General features: G+C 47.5%; 1 protein-coding gene across 1 annotated transcript; it reads right to left on the minus strand.

Moving 5' to 3' along the window:
- Nucleotides 1–365: 365 nt before the first annotated feature.
- Nucleotides 366–2,654, minus strand: LOC125513975 (probable phospholipid hydroperoxide glutathione peroxidase). The gene is made up of 6 exons (XM_048679213.1): nucleotides 2,282–2,654; nucleotides 1,994–2,070; nucleotides 1,392–1,453; nucleotides 1,195–1,313; nucleotides 642–809; nucleotides 366–553 (listed from the first exon to the last, which is right to left on the minus strand). The coding sequence occupies exons 1-6, from the start codon at nucleotides 2,534–2,536 to the stop codon at nucleotides 521–523; spliced, it is 714 nt and encodes a 237-aa protein (XP_048535170.1). The 5' UTR covers nucleotides 2,537–2,654; the 3' UTR covers nucleotides 366–520.
- Between the last annotated feature and the right edge of the window lie 21,259 nt (nucleotides 2,655–23,913).

A 23,913-nucleotide genomic window follows, 5' to 3' on the forward strand; every position in this document is an offset into this window, starting at 1 on the left:
GGATGATTTATCTGTCAAACTGAACATTAGAGTGTTGAGAAATTGTGTCTCTTCCTCCTCCTCTTCTTCTTCCTCCTCAAATATGCCATTGCTATATGTACATAGTTTATGCGCAAAATAGACGTGTGTTTTTTCCAAGTTCACAGAGACTTCGCCTGCAGCAAAGCCGCGCGGACAAAACAAACTACAGAAAAGTTTCCCACGAACGCACCATTGGTAACACAGAGGCACGAACAACATGTACTCCCTCCGTTCCAAAATAGATGACCCAACTTCATACTAACTTTGTACTAAAGTTAGTATAAAGTTGAGTCATCTATTTTGGAACAGAGGGAGTATGATCACAACCACAACAAAAACACATATAGAGGGGATATCTCTGCAGCAGAAGAAACACATTCCACGAAATCCATTACATGACATACACAACTACGAGATTGGACTGCACAGCCTTTATTACAACATTATACTGAAGCTTCAGGTGATGCACCAATGCATCTAGTTGACGCAGCAACAAGGCTTAAGAACTCGCGAGCAGCTTCTTGATGTCCTTCTGCAAAGATCCAAGGAGTAAGCGCCACAAGATCAGGAAAGGAAGTTTGATCATCAAATGGAGCACATATTGCACTGTCGGGACTTACCTCGATGCTGAGGGGGGAGGTGGTTGGCGCGTAGCGATCCACAACACGCCCCTCCTTGTCCACCAAGAACTTGGAGAAGTTCCACTTGATGTTGTCTCCGAAGAGACTGCCTTTGCTGGACTTCAGAAACTTGTAGACAGGTGCAACATTGTCACCATTGACATCAACCTGACAAATGGTGGAAGTTAAGTTAGTTCAACTAGCTGCTTGCCTCTCCGATAGATAACTGTAGTATGTGAAGAAAAATCAAGCGACAAAACTAGGATAGTTGCTATTTTTAGAAAGAAAGGAAAGTCAGTTGCTACAACTGAAGTCCGACTATCTGATAACCAACAGCGATTTATCTGATAACCAACAGCGATTTATATCACACAGGCCTCATACAAAATAGAGAACACATGTTGGACAGGTTTCGTCAATAAAATGATAATGACTGTTCATGGAAGCAAGTCATAGTGTACACTGTACACTGAGGCAATCGTTTCTTTCAGCTTGAAACAGAAACGCAAAAAAAAGGGAAGGAAGGAAGGAAAATATTAAGCACACATTTTACCTTGTCAAAAATTGGATACTCGGCCTTGAAGCGAGTGCAAGCAAACTGAACAATTTCCTCGTTAGTGCCAGGCTCCTGCCCACCAAACTGGTTGCATGGGAAAGCAAGGATCTCAAAACCTGCGGTCATATCAAATTGTTAGCATAATAGATCATAACTGAAAATCAAGGACTAATCCATGTGCAGATAGATCATACCCTGGTCCTTGTACTTCTCATACAACTGAGCGAGTTCCGTGTAGTTGGAATTGGTCAAGCCACTGCAGTAGTTATAGGCAACAATTATCTTTGTTAATTTAACAAAATGGTCATCCTTTCAGCACTTACATCTCTCGATACATGGCGAGTTAAATAAAACTGGAACACGAGTCAGAGTCAATGTCATAACATCGCAAATCCTGATCCTAATGAACCGCAAACTAGTGCGATGACTGGATATTTAGCAGAGCAACATTTTAAACTTTGAGTTGTATCATATACACACTATACTCAACTTTGCAGATGGCAATACAAACTTGACAGCTTAATGCATACCAATAATACATAAATTGTTTATTTTCATTCTGTAGCCTCATAATAATAAATGTAAAGTCATCTTTCATTACTACAATAAACGAGAGGGACTAGACGAGATGAGCATACCATTCACCTTAAAATCTTAAGAAGCGCTCTTGAATAGAAATACACCACAACATGAATAAGAGAATTACACGACCATTTTCTAAACAATTTCACAAGACATGGAAAATTTGAAAATAAAAGATAAAGAGCAGATGTGAAGGAGCGGTAATAGTTCATACCACTGGGATGCAACATTGACAATGAGGAGAACCTTCCCCTTGTAGGTGCTCAGGTCGACATCTTTTCCACTTGCATCCTGCAGGCACACAAAATGAAGCGTTCCTTTTAGTACTGTCAAAATTCGCGCAGAAAAACAGAGTCAACTAAACTATTGGTTAAGAACACAAGAGTGAAGTGACAGCGGGATTGCAAGCGCAATTGCAGACACGGAAAATTGGCAGGGGCTTGGGTGCAAAATTCGGATTGAGATAACGGAAAGGGCAGGGCGTGATATGAGGCAGGCAAACCTTGACGGTGAAGTCGTGGATGGAGGAGGCAGAGGAGGCGGCGGCGGCCATGCTGCTGAACAGCGAGAATCTGGCGCCGACCGGGCGGAGCAGCGGCGACGAGGCGGCGGCGAAGGCGGGGCCGCGGAGCGGCGGCTGCGCGAAGGGGATGGCGAGGCGCGGGCGGCTGCACGGCAGCAGCGCGGAGGAAGAGCAGACGACGGCGCTCCTCAGCAGGCGGAGGCGGTGGACGAGCGGGGCGGGGCGAGAAGGCATCGGGGACCGGAGACCGGGCTTTATAGCGGAAATCGAGGGTGTGTGGCCGCGTTGGGGAGAGCAGAGGATGCCTACTTCGACTTTGCGTTCCGGAGTGCCCTGTGACGGAAGTGACGTGCTCCTCGACGTTCGTCCTGGATGAGGCTCGCCTCTGGCCACGTTCGGCGTCGGGGGTCCGCCACGTCTGAAGGGGATCCGGGACCGGGCGACGCTCGGGGCGCTGCCGCCCGATCGGCATTTGACGGCTGGTGATCACGGTGCGTCTCACGGCCTCGGAACCCCAGGCCGGGACGCGTTGCTTGGCTGGCATGGCATCAGCGCTTAGCTCTGCCGGGAGATTGTTTGTCAAGAAAAAGAGAAAAACCCTGCCGGCAGATACGCGGCGGGTAGCCGCAAACCGCTCCACGCGGAACCTTCGATGCCGCCGTAGTGCGGGTCGAGAGCATGTCGCCGTCTGAGGCAAACACGGTGAACTGGAAAGAGCATAAACCCGGGCATCTTCGGCATCTTCTTGTCTAGGAGCATCCTTCATCTCTGCGCAGAATACTATGGACCGTTCCCCATTGTGTCCAGCGGAACGGTTCGGCCGGTCACATCTGACACGTCAGTTTATCTTTTTACCAACCGTCAGATCAACCTTTTTTGCATCGCTTTCTTTTGCTAAAAAAATCGCATCCAACTTTTTGCCCTGGACACCCGCCGGACACCGCCATGGACACTTTGAGGCCTGTCTTGAAGCATCACCAGCTCGTCGTCGGTCGCCGTACCGCCATGCCGTCGGCTACAGCTTTTTTCTCACACCCATTGAAGCTTTTTCACAAAACGGTTGAAGCTTTTTTTGGCGGCGGTTTCAGCTTTTGCGGTTGCGTGGTGTGGCTGGTCCTCAAAATTCATCGCCTTCGATTGAAGCTTCCTAGGATGCTGGTTGTAGAAAAAAAGATTTATGTTTGCATCTCCCTCCACGCCATTCACAGCCGCCTTTTTCTCTCTCTTTGAATGGTTCCAGCAAAAAAGATTGATCCAGCAAAAATTCAGAAAATGGGGAGTAGCAAAACACAAAAGACGGTGGTAGCAAAAATCAAACACCATTGTAGCAAAACTTGGAGTGGTTCCAGCAAAAATAAGATGGATCCAGCAAAAAAGTCAAAAACGGGTTGGTAGCAAAAACTAAGACGATTGTAGCAAAAATCAAGGACCATGGTAACAAAAAGTTTGAGTGATTCCAGCAAAAAAGATGGATCTAGTTAAGCAAAAAGAAATCAAAAGATAGACTACCAACGGTGGTAGCAAAAAACAAAACAATGGTAGCAAAATTTTGGACTGGTTGTAGCAAAAAAATCACTCAAAAAACCTGGATCCTAGCAAAAATTGTGGATCCTGGTTGCAGCAAATCCAGGCGCCAGTGGTAGCTTTTTCGGTGCCGGTTGCAGCAAAATCGCATCACCGGTGGCCACCACCTCCAGCCTCACCTGTTGCAAAACGTCCAACCTCGTCGAGGGGGAGGACAAGGAGATGGACGGCCATGGCTTCCCTGTGTTACATCAGCCCCTGATTACTCCTCGCATCAGCAAAGGGTGGAGTGGACGAGCAGAGCCCCGTCTCGACTAGATCTAGATGCAAGAAAGGGAGGCGGGGAGCAGAGGTGATTTCTCATGCGATCTGATTTGAGTGCTCGTGTTGTTGGTAGGGGATGAGGAGCGGTGGCAGAGGTAGGGGATGAGATAGCAGCAGGATGAGTGGACGGGGAAAGTGATAAAAGCGTCGAGAGGGGTCGAGAGGGATGGGGAGCGGTGGTGGGCCAGGAGGCTGCGGTAGCGACGTGGCGAGTGGGCTGCAGGCGTCCTTTGATCTGGTGGAATCGTGCGACTTGCGCTGGACCGGCCGAGTGTTTGGCCGGTCTGCCGATCGTAAACATTTCCCTTGTGGGCACGGGTTCTCGATTCGGTTAGATCCCCAATCTTTGTTTTTTCATATTTTCTAGAGCAATACATGACTAGGACTTGGATCATCGAACGATTCCTCGATGAAGGCTGTCCTCACAAACAGACATATCGGGTCAAATGGCGTGTGTCCCGTTTGCCATCAAGGAGCGGAAGTTGTTAGGCGTCTCTTATACCTGTGCGTCCATGCTAATCGTCGGAGCCCTCCCCTCCACGGCTGGCGCTCCGCTCCCTCATCGTCCCCTCGGTGGTTGGGTTGGAGTTCGGCCCTCTGGTCCAGGGCCCTGATGCGCCACCGCCCAGGCAGGCCGCCCTCGCCAGTCGCGACTGGCGGACCGCGCGCAACTGCCGTTGGGACCGGCCGCTGAACCGCTCTCCTCCCCTGCCTCGACGGTCCAGGCGGCGCCAGGTCCTTCCCACCCATAGACCACCGACAGCGGCTCGCGTTTCTGTGGAGTTCATCGGCTGCTGCTACAACTGCGGGAACTAGCGTCACATCTCCGCGGACAGCGCCAACCCAACCAGATGCACGAGATGCCGCGGGGAGAACCACACCTCCCGCGGGTGCACGCGCCCCCGGAGCCCGCCGTCGCAGTCGCCGCCGTGCCGCCCTTCCCCCACACTCTGTGCAGGACCTGTGCCGCCCCCTCCCCCTCCGGCCGCCGCCAGCGCGGGTTCGAGCAGACCGGCTACGACGCTGCCGCCACCGCCCCCACGTCCGGGGCCACAAGGCTTGGGTGTCCGTGGAATCAGGTGGCCGGGGCGTCACCAGGGGTCAGCGTTGTGGGGCTGACGTTCTTCGTGCCTTTTGAGCCGCGGTCGGTGGCTGATAGCGGCGTGGTCTCGGGCATCCAGGCGGAGGCCTGCTTCCTCGAGGCGTCGGAGGACCTCTGGTCGATGGAGGCGAAGCTCTCGCGGGCGGTGCTGGTCACGATCACTGGCACTCGCCCGCTGGTGGATCTTGCAGACGCGGCACGGGCTCTGCATGTGCCATTTGACATCAGTTCGGAGGACATGTCCATTCACACTTTCTGGCCAGAAGATTTCCTGGTTCTGTGCCGCGAGGCTTCCCTGCGGGAGCGTTTGGTCCGTGCTGGACGAGCGACCTCTCCTCGATTCGAGCTGTCCCTCAGGCCATGGCTGCACCAGGCCCAGGCAACGGTGGTTTCCCTGCCCCTCCTCATGCCCATCTCTCTCTATGGGGTGTCGGTGAATGCATGGTGTCGGAGGACGGCCAGCGTCATTCTCCGCGGAGCTGGCCTCGTCGCCGGGGTGGATGACCAGACTGCGCGTCGCCACGACATGTCGGACTTCAGAGTCTGGCTGCGCAAGGACCGGCTTGACGGCATCCCCAGCAGACGCATTCTCATCGTGGAGGATCCCAGTCGCACGCTATGGGCTGGCGCCGGGGCGCGCCGCTCGTCAGGCCGTGGAAGATCACGCACGCTAAGCTACCCAATCTCCATCACTGTGCTGGCGGACCCTATCGTGGATCAGCAAGACGCGGATGAAGACGCCTCCTCCCCTCCGCCGCCACCTCCACCGCCTGTTGGGGAACGCAGTAATTTCAAAAAAATTCCTACGCACACGCAAGCTCATGGTGATGCGTAGCAATGAGAGGGAAGAGTATCGTCCACGTACCCTCGTAGATCATAAACGGAAGCGTTATGAGAACGCGGTTGATTTAGTCGAACGTCTTCACGATCCGACCGATCCAAGTACCGAACGCACGACACCTCCGAGTTCAGCACACATTCAGCTCGATGACGTCCCACGAACTCCGCTCCAGCAGAGCTTCACGGGAGAGTTTCGTCAGCATGATGGCGTGTTGACGGTGATGATGTTGCTACCGACGCAGGGCTTTGCCTAAGCACCACTACGATATAATTGAGGTGGATTATGGTGGAGGGGGGCACCGCCACTACAAAAAAATACACTTCCGTGATGATACGTGTTTGTCACAGTAGGTCCCGTTTTCTGTCATGCATGTACATCCATGACAAATTTAGGACAGAATCAAGATAGTCATACTTGTGTTGTCGTAGAAGTGTTCCATGACATTACCAAAATTATGACAATAAATCGCGCGTCACAGAAGTGCTTTCGTCAAGGGTGACCGACACGTGGCATCCACCGTAACGGAACGCCGTTAAGCTATCGAGTCCGGTTTTGGATCCGATAACCCGTTAACAGCCCCGTCCAATGGGGATTTTCCACATGTAAAATCATCATTGGCTGGAGGAAACACGTGTCGGCTCATCGCTGGGACAGATGTCATACACTCATTGGACAGAAGGCGCCTATGATACATGACACATGGCATGGCCCAACAGAGGCCCATTCCTGTGAAAAGGCCAGCCCGTTTGACTTGGTCAAAAGGTGGCGGGCCGGCCCATGGAAAGCCGGTTAACGGCCTGTTCGCATATAGCCCATTTACAGCCCGCTAACCCAAGGCCCGTTACGCCCTATTCGAATTAGGCCCAGTAGCGTCATCTGGGCCATCCAATATGATTCCAGCCCGTTTTCACTTTTGGCCCATGTATGGCCCATGACGTCCTTCGGCCCATATGAGGCCCTATGTAACTCTTGGCCTATTAACGGCCCGTGGTGAAACTGGCCCGTAATGAATAGTGTATCACTTTACACCCATTAACGGCCCATGGTGAAACTGGCCCGTAAAGAATAGTGTATCACTTTATACCCATTAACGGCCCGTTATTCCGTTGGGCCGTTTCCAGCCCATGTTATCTTTCGGCCTTCTTAGAGCCCATTTATTCTTGGGCTATTTTCCAGCATTCTTTTACTTATGGCCCGTTACTGTCATTTTCTGCTTGTGGGCCAAATTCAGCCCGTGGTTACAGTCGGCCCGTTTGTGGTCCGTTAATACGTTGGGTCGTTTTCATAGCGTCATCAAATACGGCCTATTAACGATGGCCCATTATGGTCGGCCCATGAACGGACGATTCCAGCTCTAGCTCATTTACGGCCGGAATGTGGTCTGTTTGGCCCATGTTTGGCCAATCAATCATACGGCCCGTATAAGGCCCATTGATGATACGGCCTGTAGAAGCCCCATTGTTTCTACGGCCCGTAGAAGGCCCATTGTTTCTACGGCCCGTAGAAGGCCCACTGTTTCTACGGCCGTAGAAGGCCCACTGTTTATACGGCCCGTAGAAGGCCCACTATTTCTACGGCTCGTAGGAGGCCCAGTGTCACTACAGTAAATATTAGCCCATGGTTATTGTGGCCTAGTTTTAAAACATAGGTTATTGCAGCCACTAGCAAACCGCAGAAAAAGAACTGCACTGACTACAAGCAAACAAATAAACAAGACAAAAAGGAAATAAATAAGCAAGCAACTTATACTAGGCTATCACGGCTATTACACATATTACATCCACTGGGCATCAAAGTTCGCCACCAGTGCAAATATAGGGATCACAGCAGCATATAAACGCCGCAGCAAAACAAGTCCAGAACTGAAACCACTTCAGAAGAGTTCAAGAAACAATATCCTGGGTACCCATAATGCTGGCAAGATGCTTAGCAAGCTTATTAACTTTGTTGGCGCTTAAGTCCTCCAGCGCTTGCTGTTGCACCAGAAAGTATGTATCTGAATTCTGTAGGGACTTCCTCAGTCCTTCGGCTTCCTGTTGCATAACATCTGATCGATGTCTTTCAACTTGAAGTTGAGACTCAAGAAGCCGAACTGATTCAGGCAACAAGTTCGAAGATCTGGTGCCAGCAGTGGTAGCCAGTAACTCGAAAACTACATCAAGACAGGACTTTGGGATTGTCTCAGTGTCTTCAATATAGTTTTTATCAGCTTTGTTGGAGACCAACAGGGATGTCTCACTATCTTGAACCTTATCTGCATTACTTCCTTTACCATTGCATAACAGGGTACTCTTCTCCAATATTTTATCCGCGTTCTAAAAGAGAAACAAACAAACACATCTCAGGTTTACAATGTAGTATATGAAACTCATTTTGGTAAACCAGTTCAGTAGTAAGGTGGACAGGATAACAACATGAAACAAACATATATCTATGTAGTATGGTCACTGTATGGTCTATATCATTCTAGTTTATGTTGCCAAATCAAGATAGATACAGTTCGAATCATATCTATTTAAGACAAAGCAGCATAGACAGAATATAAGTGTGGGAAACTAGACAACAATAACAACACTTGTAATATGCATGGCATGAGAACATAACTGTTTATTCAATTGAAACTGAAATCAACATAGAGCAATTTACAACAGCAAACAGTCAAACACGTTGAAGAAACATGTTTAAAACATACCTGTTGCGCCATTGGAGTTTCAATTGCATCCTTCAAATTTGAAATTAGTTGGTATCAGTAAATACAGTGATGCAAGAGAAAAGTAGTATGAACCATAGCTACGGAACCTGACCTGAGAACAATTCTTCTTCTGCTTTAAGCGTTGACTTCAGGTTCGGAATGGTGGTCCTCGTGATTTGGGCACTGCAGTTGCCTTACTAATTGCTCGTGTTTGGGTGCTCTGTGGTGGAGACGGTGATGTGTCAACGGGAACTGGGTGTCTATCTGCTGGGGTTGGGGTTAAAAGGGGTGTAGCTGGTTCTCTGTCCAACCGGGTAGGGGTACAATCTGCATGAGTGTGGGTTATGTGTGGTGGGGCTGGTTTTTGGGCAAGTACAACCGTGGTTCTATCTACATCGACAGGTAGCACGATCTTTTCTGAAGACCGTGTTTTTACTCCCACAGATACTGCCATCACTCCCTCCAATTGAAATGGCTGATAAACAAGAAAAGTAATTGAATGTACAAACATTGTAAGATAGACAGGTACAATGGATAGTAGGGAAGAAAACAGGGCATGAAATAATTCACATTTATGTTGTCTAAGCAAACAGAATAGCAGGACATAATTTCACATATATGATGGCTAATTAAACAGGATAGCATGACACAATTTCACATGTATGATGGCTACTAAACAAGATAGAATGACATACTTCAAAATATGATGACTATGTAAACAGGATGACATGATATAACTATACGATGTGTCTATTAAAGTGGTTGGCATGCCATAAATCACAAACATGCTGTCGATGGAAACATGATGGCATGATATAGTTCACGGATAGAATGACATAATTTAAAATATGATGACTATGTAAACATGATGAGATGATATAACTATATTATGTCTTTAGAAAATGGGTTGGCATGCCATAATTCAGATACATGCTGTCTATGTAAACATCATGGCATGACATAATTCAAATATATGATTTATATACTAAGGAACTAAGCAGAGGGCAATCGCATATATGATGTGTCAACTAAGGAGATGGCATTCAATATTGTGTATATGATGTAAAAACTAAGCATTGCAATACAACATATGCATTATATGAGTAATATAACCCTTCCAAGTTTGAGCATACACCTCAGGGGGATAATAAGACTAGTCATCTGCCTCTGAATCCTCCTCCGAAGAGCTATCTGTAACCAGCAAGATATTTGCTTCAGCAGGTAGCATTGTCTGCTCTGAAGACCTTGTTTTCACTCCAGATTTCTCCATCACCAATTCAAATGGCTGATGCACAGGAAGAGCAGTTGAATATACAAACATTGTCAACAAAAGCAATGAGAAATACAAAAAAGGACGACATGATATAATTCACATATATGACGCTTGCTTAAACAGCATGGCATTGCATAATTCACATACATAGTGCCTTGCAACAAGATAACATTGCATAATTCACATATATAATGTCTTGCAACAAGATGGCATTACATAATTCACATATATGGTAATTAGACACTAAATAGGTGGCATTCACACAAAGCATGTCTAAACTAAGCAAATGACATAGCAATGCAAGATACCATACGCACGATATGAGCAACATAACCCTGCCAAGTTAGGGCATGCACCTCAGGGGGGGAATATGACTGGTCATCTGTCTCTGAATCCTCCTCTAAGGAGCTATCAGTAACCAGCAAGACATGCGCTTCGTCAGATAGCATTGTCTGCTCTGAAGACCTTGTTTCCACTCCAGATTTTTCCATGACCGTGCCGAATGGCTGATGCACAGGAAGAGTAATTGAATGTACTAAAATTGTTGACAAATTTAACACGTAATAAAAAAATGATGGCATGATATAATTCACATATAAGATGACTGGCTAACCAGGGTGGCATTGAAAAATTCACATATATGATGCCTGGCTAGACAAGATGGCATTGCATGATTCACATATATGATAAAGAAACTAAACAGATGGCATTGACACAAAGCATGTCTAAACTAAGCAGATGACATCTTTAATGTATACAGTAAGCAATGTAAGGCACCATATGCATGATATTACCAACATCAGCATGCCAAGTTAGGGCGAAGACCTCATGGGGTAAATAGGATTGGTCTTCTCCTTCTGAATCCCCCTCAGAACAATTATCTTCCTCTTGATTATGATCCGAAATGGGTGGAGGGGGCTGCCTTTGCGCCCACCATGGAACGACGTTTGCATGAAATTTTATTGCCACGCAAGGCTCGTTTCTTTTGCTCTACATGATCAGTTCCATTGTGTACAATAACTGGCATGCATAGGAATGAAACATAGTGAGATTATGTAAGGAGTACATGCACAAATCCAGAGTGATGGTAGCAAACTATGGATAGACCCAAAACCAATGATAGCAGGCAGATAATAGTTTTAGTTAAAAAATACAGATAATGGCTGCTTTAATGTTTGTTTGCACCCAACATGAAACTCATAGTAGACACCGGAGATTAACCAGATAGTAGACAGATAGTACTGATTGCAGCCCCAATAGGTACCCCACAACCATTTAAAAACTCAAGTTTCAGCATTAGTTTGGACCTGACTCGGAGTCTAATAGGTGAACACGATGATAATGTAGCATGTCATCATATTAAGCGACGCATAACGTAAGCAGACACGGAAGAGTGCGACCTCTCCTGCGGACCCGTGTAGTCTTCAAGGTCATCTGTTCAGTTGATGCTGGTAATGCAGTTGTCGTGGCTGCCGGCGGCGGGGAAGAAGATCTGAGGCGGCGAAAGACAGTCTGGAGAGCGGATCCCTACTGTGGTGAACCCTTCCGTCGTTGGAGCAGCTGAGCTAGGGTGGAACACAGCGCCGCAGGAGCAGGACAAACCACACAAGGTTTTCTTTGACACATATCTGTAATAGAAGTAATTGAGTAAGGGCTTGTTTGAATTTGAGGATTCTAACAATGCAGGGATAGGAAATAGACAGGAATATGATAGGAATGCACGTGCAAAACAGAGAATTTAAAAACACAGGATTTCTGCCAATCTGGGTGTTTGATTCACAACAATTGGAAGATCACAGGATGCAAAAAAGCATGGTGAGATTAAGTCAAACCACAAGAAAATGTATGGTTATAATGCTATTATGCTACTATCTCTTAGTCTTGTGCTTGATGAATAGGAATATGAAAAGGAGGAGAAGTGGAAATTAGAATTCCTACGGTTTTTCTTTCAAGGAGACACTAAAGGAACAAATCCTACAGTTTTCCTTTGCTCCATTCCTTTGCACCAAATTCATGAAAAGTAGTACCATAGGAAACTTTCCAATTTCGATGTTTTTCATTCACTTTTCCTTTCAAGCACTGGCGATTCTAGTAGGCAGGCTTGAGCAAGGAAAAATCCTACACTAAAAAAATATTTTCGTACTACTTCTATTACTTTGGACCCAGGCTACTGCCATACTAGCTCAACTCCCAGGCCCATCGACAAATGCACAGCTCAAACGCGCAGAGATGGCGTTCAAGAGAGTCCATCACGGATAGCTAAGTTGCCTGGTACCTCACTGCTTGTCATATAGTAGGATAAAATAATCGTATTTCCCATTACTACGAGTGCTCAGTGGACAATATATATAATATGTAAAGTAAAAAAGAGATGCAACAAGTGTACAACCTCTTTGGTGAAGCCATGTCGATCTCAGCGTGATTGGGTTGGCCGGTGAGGATGCTCCGGCTGACTTGGTTGTTGGAGGAGGGGAAGAAGATCTTAGGCGTCTGGAGATGGAGCCCGAGGTACTGCTCCGCTGTGATGGAGGGTTTCATCGTTGGAGCAGCTCTGGTGAGTTGTACGACGCCGAGGCCGAAGCAGGACAAGAGAGACAACGAACAACGTTAACCTGAGTGGAATTCTAATAGCATCTCCAATACATGACGTAAAATACATAACCACAAAGTGCTAGATGTAAAATACATCAGCCGCTCATCTCTGAACTTAACTGTCGAAACTGAATTTAACTGTCGAAACTGAACTTAACTGTCGAAACTGAATTTTGCTGTCGAAACTGAATTTTGCTGTCGAAACTGAACGCACTAGCAAGGTGAGGCTACACGTCGGTCGACTGACTTTTTCATCTCTGGTCAGTCGATTTTGCAGCCGTTGGATACGAAATCAAGGGCCTGCGGTTCATCTTCAACCTCCACCCCCCTGAGCCGCCAGCCACCACCGGCCAAACAGCAGCCCCCCGCCGCCCGCGGCCGGCGGTGCGCCGCCCCGCCCGCCCCGAAAACACTCCCCACCGCCGGTACGCCGCCGCCCCGGCCATCCCTCTAGGCCCCCCGTGCCGAGCTTTTTCTCCGGCGATCCCCACGCCACCGCCACGCCAACGCCCCACCCCGCCACTGCCGGCGACCACCGCCCCCATCCTGAACCCTAAGATAGATAGTGGGGTACCTCTCCGGCGAGCCCCCCTCCCCGTTGCGGCTGGTTCTTCTTTCACCCCGACGAGCCCCCTACCCCCTGAAAATCGACTGACCCAAAAGTCGATTCAGTCGACTGAAGTGTAGCTAAATCGGAGCAGCATCGCAAGCAAGAGCAAGAGCGAGAGCAGCAGCGCGAGCAAGAGCAATAGCAAGAGCAGACCAGGTGGGGGACTGAGAGCAAGAGCAGAGCAGCAGCGCGAGCGAGAGCTAAAGTAGCAGCAGCTCCTACTGATGTGGACATGCCGCCGAGGGAGCGACGCCGTGGAGGAAGTGGCCGACGACACCGCCGTGGATGGAGTCGCGCCGTGTCGGCTCGGGACCGAGCGCCGGCAGCACCGTGAGATCGAATCAAGAAGAAAATGCGGTGATTAGTGTACAACCTCTTTGGTGGCGCCGATTAGGCCGCATCTTCATCCGAGGAAACGGTGATGATGATGCTCTTCCGGTGGTGCAGGTGAAGACGGCGGTGTGGGAATAGAGGTGGAGCGAAAGACGAGGGGAACGTCGGGGCAGCTCCTTGGAGGTGGAGGATGGGGTGGCTGAACCAGCGGGACGATGAGATCGATGACGGATCCTCATCCAGTACGGTGGATGAGGGACGTCGAGGTGTTGCTGTGGACGACGTTGTCGGGGAAGAGGCTCCGGCTGGGTGGCGGACGGAGCAGGGTGTGGGGTTTCGTCACGGGTTTTTGCAGCCTCGGTGTACAAATGGGTGGGCGGATGGGATGACAGTGGGGAACCATGGCTTAGAGACGCGCTTGTCCGAAATGTGGGGTAAGTTACGAAAGTACCCCCACCGATTTGAGGCAGTTCTTTCGGTTCAGGGGTACCACGGGCATTTCGCATGTCGAGATTTCACAGGAGGTGGGAGTTTTCGCGCGCGTTGTAATTTCGGAATAGGGAGGCGCGAGTTGAGATGGAGGGAGTTGTCGGAGCACAACGAGACAAAGATATATCTTAAATATTTCGGGCTAACAAGGCGCGGGTTGAAGAGGCGGGAGTTTTGCAGCACGATAGACAGAGACGCTAGCTTGAATTTTCGGCATAACAAGGCGCGGCTTGAAATTTCGAAAGAACAAACTTAACGTGTACCCAAAAAAAGACAATTTGCACCTCAACACACACAACACACACACAAACACAATTTAGACTAGAGTAAGGTACACGTGCATTGCATGCATGAGATTTGGCAACCAAATTATGAATAAATACCACATTATAGCATGCAAGCTTTGAGTCATATATGCATGATGTAGATGTTAGTTTAATCCTTATAGTTCATTTCATTCAAAATCATCTAGTTTTTATAAGAAAGCTAATCTATTTTAAGATTCATGGAATTGTGCGTCATAAGACATAAAGTAAAAACAAATAATGGCAAATCATGTGGAAAAACATTTGGGCAATTCTGATACGGAAGATTCTAAAACAAATAAGAAGTGCTTGTGTTTTGATGTTTATGCAGTATGCTTAAGTTCAACCATGGAGTCTTCTAGATTATACATGTGGCGAAATCTGGTGGAATCTAGATGATATCCAACGGTCAGTAGTGCTCAAATTTGCCATCTTTGGACCATCGGATTCGCCTCATCCAACGATCATCTTTCAAAGTTAAAGTTACCCACACACAATATAAAAAAATATAAAAAATAATATATATATAGGGCTATAGATATAGATATGTGATGCGAAAGCCGCCCATCATCTCCAATTAGAATAGTGTGTCCATGCACGGATGCGATGTGGCCAAATGATGTCTGCCATCGGTATCTCAAATTCAAATCAGTCTGACCTTGTTCAATGTGTATATATTACAACATGCTCGTTTCCAAACCACACCGCGCAGATCTCCATTATATTCATGCATGCATGGGTTTCAAACATCAGGATATCTTATTCAAATATTTGAATTCAACTTTACATTGATTATGACCTCACCTATTCTTTTACACCCACACAATAGTCTTCTCTTTATAATTGTACCACTAACTTTCTCTCATGCATGCATGCACACACACTACCATTCGGCATTATCCATTGCACGCATGCAATCTTTCTCTTCAGGTCGGTCTCCCATGAAGGCACACACCCGCACACATCCCCCTCTCCATCATATCGGGCATTCTTTATCTCTCACGCGTGCATGCGCAACGATCGATGTTCCTCTATGTATGTGTGTATATAGCTAGGTCTTTCATAGGTTTCCACACAAAATGATCAATCGATATATCCAGTGAGGTCTCACCCTCTTTCCCACGTCCACATCGATCAATCTATATCTCTCTATATAGGGTTAACATATATATCTAATACACCCACATTAATTATATATATCCAACGCCCCCTCTCATCATCCATGCCTTCCGCTTCATCTCTCAGACGCGTGCACAATGGCGAAGACAGGGGGCGGTAAGGGCCCTGCCCCCCTCCCCCCTAACATCACCATATATCGAGGCTAATAAGAATGTGATCATTAGACAATTGCTGCTAAAAATGGTTTAAGTTCATGAATTGACCCTTCTTGTAAAGATTAGCAATGCTTGGCCCCCTAGCTCATTTATTTTTCATGGCTCCACGACTGCGCGCAACGGCGCACGTGTTCGCCCCCTCTCTCTAAATATCGATCTCGCACTTGTGCATTCCTTCATAGTCTCCCTCCACTCGGCCCCTCGCACCATCTTCTAGCCCCCCACCGGATTTTGCCACATGTACAATCTAGCAGACTCCATGGTTGAACTTAAGCATAATGCACAAACCTCAAAACAACAGTGGTTCTCTTTTGTTCTAGAATCTCCCGTATCATAACTGCCCAAACTTTTTTTCTAGTTGAATTGCCATTATTTGTTTTTACTTTATGCTTTACAACGCACAATTCCATGAATCATAAAATAGATTAAGGGCTTCTTTGATTCAAAGGATTCTCAAAGGAATTTTGGAGGATTCTAATCATTAGGAATTTTCCTATCTTGGTTGTTTGATTCGTAGGATTGTAAACCATAGGAATTTTTCCATATGATTCATTTGCACTAGATTTCATAGGAAACATCCCATCCACTCAAACCTCTTTGAAAGAATTCTGCGTTTTTTCTATGCACAATCAAACACTCGTACAATCTTGTAGGATTCAAGACGACATTCCACTATAATCCCATGTTTTTCCTATTCCCGCGTTCTTAGATTTTTTATAAAAACTAATTGATTTTGAATGAGATGAACTATAAGAATTAAACGAAGGGCTACATCAGGCATATATGACTCAGAGCCTACATGCTATAGTGTGGTATTTATTCATAATTTGGTTGCAAAATCTGATGCGTGCAATGCACGTGTACCTTACTAATACTTCGAGTATGTGCAAAACACGTAAATTAGAATACCAATGGCACGCTACACAGTGTCTCTCTTACAGTTCATGAAGCCACGTGGCACATGTGGAGGCGTTGTTGCGACCTCCTTGCGTGGATTGATCACAGTGACGTGTTGCTGGTTCCAGAAGAATGTACTCGTCCTCCCTGAGCCATACTGGCGGTACATGCACGAAGCGAAGATGTGCATGCACGCCACGCACGCACTCATTCCCTTGCACGCACACGCGGGTACACGGGCGGACGCAATTTTGTACCAAGATCCACCCCATGTGATAATTTGACGCGTGTAAAGTCATTCACTTCATTGATGGTCAATTAATACAGTGCATGCAAATTGAGTGGACGTGAGGGCGGAAGAAAGACATTATTACTCCACTGCGCGCATGCGAGTAGTTAAATCGTGGGTTGCTAGTAGTACTTCCATTGGTCTCCTTCGTATTTTGTGCCAATTTTTGACAGTAACATAATATTTACGCATTTGAGCAGTGTAGTACTTGAAATTTATGTTCCGCTAAACTCACCGGGAGCCGTTTCGGGCCTTGAAACCAAAACCATCAATTAATCTTTACCTTGTTCCCATCACATTCGAAAGCTTGCTCACACCTACTAGTACATACCAAACCTAAACGTGTTCCCACTATGCAGGTATTAGTACTAGTGCTAGTACTTAGGTTATAAAAAGGGGAACTACCTAACCGAAAATTACTCTACCTTTCCTCCTCATAAGTGCTTCTTCTTCGTTCGTCATTGCCATGGCCGGTGAGCAGAGCTCTAGGTCGAGAACTACTCTTAACAAGGGAGCAGCAACCAAGGCTGCGGAAAAAAAGAGAGGGCTCTCCGCCACGCAGAGACCTCGAAAGATCTCTCACGGGCAGGCGATGGCTCCCAGGAGCGCCCTAGCCGCGGAGGCGAAGATGCCGAGCCAGCGGAGCTGGAGTCATTATCCCTCGACGGCATGCCCGATCAGCTCAATAAGCACCTCAATAAGCAGAAGGAGTTCATCCAAGACTTGATGGAGTTGCTGAAGGAGAGTCTCGACGACATGCCCGCCGAGCTCAATCAGTAGGGGGGTTTGACCGCTGGCTTGGTGATGCTGCTGAAGAAGAGCATTGCCTTGGAGAAGAAGGCGACCGGCGAAATCCTGCGACTTCAGGAGGACAAGGCGAAGCTCTGCCATGAGATCGACCTGTTGAAGGAGAAGAACACCGTCTGGAAGAAGCTGCATGAGAATAGTAGTTCCTCGATGAAGATGTTGCAGGCCCTCGTCATGGAACAAAAGGAGGAGTTGGCGAAGCTCCGCATCGAGCACCCGGCTGCTGTCAAGGTACGTAATGCGGCCGTGGAACAGATGATGAAGGCTCGCGTCAAGAAACCCCGCGTGATGGACAAAATGAAGAAGATGGCAGAGGAGACGCGCAAGGAGATGGGGGCCGTGGAGGAGATGAAGAAGCAGTTACAACTCCGCGGCGAATTAGATCATTTGGGGTGATAATCTTCCTTCTTCTTTTGCTCCTGTGTTTCATCTTTTGCTTCGGGTGTTTCGCCGCACGTGTCACGTTCTCTGCGAGGCATGAATAGAACAATGGTTTTTTTGAGGGAATGAATAGAACAATGCTAGCAATGAGATGACTAGCAAATTAGATCATTTTTTATCGCCATATGGCACTGGGCTGCCGTGTTTCGTGCTCCTCCGTCGCAGTACTACTCCAGTGGAAAACTTGAGTATACCGCACGGTTCTTTGCTCCTCCTCGATCAGGTCGTCGGCGCATTTATACGAGAAGTCAAATCACAAGGCCCTGCCTTCCAGCAGTAATGAGCCGTCAAATCACAAAGTCCCTCGCCTCTCGTGAAACCGACCAAGCTAGACTGCCCCGCCCTCTAGCCTTTTAAAAAATGTATACTTTTGTACAGCAGTAATATCGATGGATTGCGCCATGGAGCAAAACTTGAAATTAAAAAAAGGTGGTACATATAGAGAGCGCTCGTCGCCAAATTATGCATATAGTACTATTAAAAAGGCTAGTCATAATAATGGTGTCCAGCACAACTCACCCCTCAAATAAAACTAAGAGGGTGCTTGGATACGTTTTACTCCCATGACTAAAAGTAGTGAGGCTAAAACATGCTAGCCTCACCCATGCTTGCATCCAAATACTAAAAAGGCTAAAATCAAGTTAATGAGAATTTATTATCCTCCAAACCCTCCAATCCAGAACTCGCCTGTGTTAAAGGAGAGGAGTTAAATGAGTAGAGAGAGGACTAATCCACATTTTAGTAGGGGTACCCCTGACTAAAAAAATTTAGTCTCAAGACTAGTTTTAGCCCCTCTTTAGTCAGGGGTGCTTGGAACTTTAGCCTCTTAAAGAGACTATTTTAGTCAGACTAAAATAAGTCCCTTGGATCTAAGCACCCTCTAAGCATCCTGAAATTCTTTGACAAAACTAAGCACCCTGAAATTCTTTGACAACTAAACTGCTGGCTATATGATGTTGGCCATATATATTGTACGTATATAATGTGAAGAAACGAGTGGTAGTACTACACCAACTAAAAGATGAAATGTAAGAAATACTAGTATGTACATACTGAAGAGTTAAAGTAACGAGAAGAAACATAACATAGTTCTGCTGGGGGCTCATCACAACACACCCCTCAAATTAAATTAAGCACACCTGAAATTAAACTTTACAACTATTTGGGTAGACACTGCATTAGAACCACCATGAGCAACGACACTGCCACCTTACTCGGAGTCCTCGTCCACGTCCTCGACTTCTTCCTTGTCCCTCTTCCTCTTGGCCGATACTTCTTTGCTTAAACCGCACACTTGGCTGTTGCTCTTCATCCAACCCTTGTAGATATTGAAGCAAAGGTAGCCATCCATTGCAGCGTAGTGGATGTGGTCTATATCTAGTACATTCCGCTGCCATGCATGACGATGAAACGTGTATGGAGATTTCTCCAGTTTACCGTATGAAGGATGAACCATGGCTCCTGCCAGGGTCAGCATTGAAGGCTGACGAGAGGACACCAGCCGATTCTTCTGGAGGTCGAAGGGGTTGCCTACAACGAGACCTATCCGACGCAGGACATCCATGTCGTTCTTAAAGTCTACAGTAACGAATTTCACTGTCTGTCCTTGAGGAAGTTCTTAAAATCCTGGCACTCAACGTCGGCATGGCATATGTGGTAAACCAAGCAAACGTTATGTACGCAAACCTGGATCACGGCGGGCTTCTTCCTCTCTTCGTCCTTTAGACCCTTCTCTGGTCCCAGGACTGTGGTGTACTCAACATCTAGCCCAGCAACCCACTCATCATCTGAGTTTTCGAACATGTGTCTGAAGCGAGAAAGGCATCCTTTCACCGTCGCGGAAGAACGGGTGTAGATGACGTCGAACTCATCGCCGGTGATGGTTCTAACCTTGTACTCACCGCCGATCGTGGAGATTTGGGACGCCATGGATTTGGGAGGAAGGTTTAGGATTAGTGGAACTGCCGTAATGTGAATGGACAGGACGACTAGGAGCGAACTGCCATAGTATTGAAGGATGTGCGGGGACGAGTAGGTGCGAACTGCCAGCGTGCGAACGGCAGGGTAGTGGCTTTCCATTCTCCCATGATACAGGCTTCCGAGAGCCCTTGGATCTGAGATCGAACGGTTGCATGGCGTGATTCTAGACCTATGGGTGAATATCCTATCCTGGAGGGTTATTCTGCAAATTTTCAGCAACTTAGCATGCGACCGTTGATCTCAGATCCAAGGGCTGCCAGCAGCCCGTATCATGGTCGGGCCTACCACGACCGTCGCGTCGCTCGCGCGGTCGCACCCTTGGAGATTTAACACAGTGCGTTAGGCTATCTCATGTTGGCATGTCATACATAGTCATCACTTAGTCACTCGTACTACAACAAGGTTGGCTATAAGGTTGGCTATAAGTGTATTTTTTTACTCCTCTCTATCTCTTTCTTCGTACTCCCTCCGTCCCATAATATAAGAATGTTTTTGACACTAGTGTAGTGCCAAAAACGTTCTTATATTATGGGACACAGGGAGTACTAGTATTTATTGCATTTGCCAAGGAGTGACCTCTTCCAATGAAATGGTGTTGCTAAGTTTGCTTCATTTAATTATCTATAGACTCAAAATTGTCTTTTCACCTAGGTACACGTGCTTAGCACCGTTTCTTCCTTGGGTCACCAAACTAGTCTCTCTCTTCTTGATTAACTTTCCACATCAGACTTTATGCCTATGTGGCAAGCTTAAGCACCTATAGGAGCAAGTAAAAGTAAGTATAATAGTGCGCTTTACATGGCATTTTTGCATATGTGGAGGAAAGAGAGGCAAGGAAAAAGTGGAGAAGTGGGCTCTCATGCAAGAGCCAGCCTCTACTACATGGTGGAGCATTGGGAGAGGCACCTGTATGGAGGTGGTCAGGAATCGGGAGACTCACGCCGGTCGTAGCGCCGCAGTTAAAATGATAATGGCAAGTCAAATCACGGGGCCCCACTTGTCCAGCAGTAACTCGCTGTCAAATCACACAGCCCTACGTTTGCAGCAGCCTACTCCCTCATCTTCTCTCGTCTCTGTCGAACCGAATAGGCGGAACTGCCCCGCCGCCTACCGCGCAGGAAAAGCCCCGCCCTCGACTTTTAAATAGTATACAGTATACTAATTTTGTATCCATGGATTGCGCCCGCGCCATGGAGCAAAGCTTCTAGAAAACGGAGGACAGACGGTGGTCTTGCAATAGAGAAGAGGGAGAGGCGAGACGGTGGTTTTGGAATGGAGATGATGGAGAGGAGAGGAGGTGGTTTTGCAATGAAGAAGATCAGAAGAGGGAGAGGCGAGACAGTGGTTTTGGAATGGAGATGATGGAGAGGAGAGGAGAAGGTTTTGCAATGGAGAAGAGGGAGAGGAGCATGCAGCAGCGATTTAGGATTGGACGAGAGGGACGGCGCGCTGTGACTGGATCAAAATCAAAATCAATTTACCCTTCAATTAAGAAAGCGACCCCACATTAACTAGTCTCCCTTTTATTCTGGGTCATATATGACCATGATTTTCGCACATAAAATATATGTTATACGTTGCAAAAATAATATAATTTGAAAGTACATTCAGATACGAACCAAATGATACAATTTTTGGTGACATGCATTCACATTTTGCTTGTCAAATACAGTACATGGTCAAACTTTGACCCAAAATACGCAAAACAAAAAAATACTTCCAAGACCAACGCCGCTCTTCCGCTCTTCTCCTCTTAAACCACCGCCGCTCCTCTCCTGTTCCAATCTAAATGCAGCGTCGCTCCTCTCCTCTTCCATTTCAAAACCACCGCCCCTCCTCTCCTGTTCCAGTCCAAAACCAGCGTCGCTCCTCTCCCGTTCTAATCCAAAACCAGCGATGCTCCTCTCCTCTTCCATTCAAAAACCACCGCTGACGAGTGAAGGTGCTGTGGAGAAGTAGATCGATGGAGGAGTACAACCGATACGTGAGGATCGCAGACGGCAACCCTGTGAAGCTAGCTAGGATGGGTGAGATACAGTCTTGGTTTGACAACAAGGACCAACTAGCGGCGACGGCGACATCCATGGCCAAATATCTGCAACAGAGCGAAAAGGCGGCGATACTCCCGGAGGGAGTCGCGCCGGAGTACATAGAGCTGCTCCTCTGGGCCATGGAGCAAACAGATTCACCGAATCCGATCGTGAGGGAGCGGTGGTAGGAGTATCGATCCCAGATGGAGCATCCACCAGAGATTGAAGGATCGAGCATCTACAGGGTGCCGTTTGTGAGGGTGTCCTGCCAGAGCGAGCCGGTGGAGTCTTCGTCGACCGAACCCAACTGCAAGAGGAGAAAAGCAGTTGCCCAACGACGCTTCCTCGCCATCATCTCCCTCGCCGTTCACATCGTCTCACGGGGCGGCTGTCTGCCGCCGAGGAATAGGAGGGGGCTGCCTCCCCAGCCCAATAGTCGGGCAGGTTGTGAATTGTCAGGAGGATCTTAGGGTTGTTAGTATTTGCAGGTTGTGAATTGTGTTTCGTGTTGTGTATTTGAGAGTACTTTCAGATATGAATGTCTTTTGAATTTCAGATTTGCAGTATTGAGCATATGAAGTATTTTATGAATTCTAGATATCTATTTCTAGCACTTAAAAAATATAGTTTCATAGGAGTATAAAAGTGCAAAAAATGTGATTCTCAGAGAAGAAACTGCAAGTTTCAGTTTCAGATAAGAAACTGCAAGTTTCAGAGGCAAAGCATTTATATTAACACGGCCTTTTCAAACAGGGTTAACATCATGTTGGAAGTTTTATTCATGGTCGAAAATGGAACTACCAGCCAGTTAACATCATGCTAATCAACATTCATGCATAGCACATCTTCATATGATGCACAGTCAAAATGCCCACACAATGTCGAGTGTGCGAAACACAGAGAAAACGAGGGACGAAGTTTTGGCAAGTGTTGGACGTGGTTTTGGGCTGCCCCGTCTAGGCTTTTATTTTTAACATGCGCAGCCCACGACCTCGGATGGGAGGTCCATAGGCCTGTTTGTATTTTCTTAGGGCCGTCATGTATCGACCGGCCTATGGACCTCCCATCCGAGGTTTAATTTTTGGCAGCCCAATTTATGTATTTTTTTGAAGAAAACACAGAGGTCTGTTCTATTTTTCTATATAATAATAGGAACGCCAGGTCCAACTTATGTTTCCCTTCTAACTATATTATATATATTTAAATTATTTTATATGTTGACCGTTTAGTTCACATAATTGGCAAACAGACGACCGCTCTCGCGATCCCCTTCGCCCCCCCCCACCACCTCCACCCTCGCCGCCGCCCCCGCCACTACCTCCACCCTCACCGCCGCCATAGATCTCGCCGCCACCCCCCGCCTCCTGACTTCGGGCGCGCCTGCCCCCCTCAGCAAGTCTGCTCGTGCACCCCATGGAGTCGCCGACCATATCCACGGGGGAATGGATGGAAGACAGGCAGATGTACAAGATGCATCTCCCACATGTCTACAAAGCCTTCCCGTGGATGCTCCAGCCGCTCAACTCCGTTGCGCCGCCGGTGCTGCGGGAGACTCGAGGGAGGAGATGAAGGGAGCGAGCGATGCGGATCCGCGACGACGCTCTCTCCTGGACCCAGTGCACACGCGAATGGAGGGAAGCAGAGGAGGAAGCTGCGAGGGAGGAAGCCGAGGAGGGACCGAATCCGTTCTCTCACTCGCGCAGGTATGCTCGGATGTGCAAGGATCATGTGGGTTGGGAGCTGCTAAA

This window comes from Triticum urartu, chromosome 6, assembly GCF_003073215.2.
Source record: "Triticum urartu cultivar G1812 chromosome 6, Tu2.1, whole genome shotgun sequence".
NCBI classification, from domain to species: Eukaryota; Viridiplantae; Streptophyta; class Magnoliopsida; order Poales; family Poaceae; genus Triticum; species Triticum urartu.

Excerpts from the sequence above, each read along its gene's own strand:
- LOC125513975 (XM_048679213.1), bottom strand. The coding sequence starts at position 2,536 with ATGCCTTCTCGCCCCGCCCCGCTCGTCCACCGCCTCCGCCTGCTGAGG. Across the intron at positions 1,314-1,391 it reads TGAGAAGTACAAGGACCAGG|GTTTTGAGATCCTTGCTTTC; the intron begins GTATGATCTATC and ends ATATGACCGCAG. Across the intron at positions 810-1,194 it reads AGTATCCAATTTTTGACAAG|GTTGATGTCAATGGTGACAA; the intron begins GTAAAATGTGTG and ends ACCATTTGTCAG.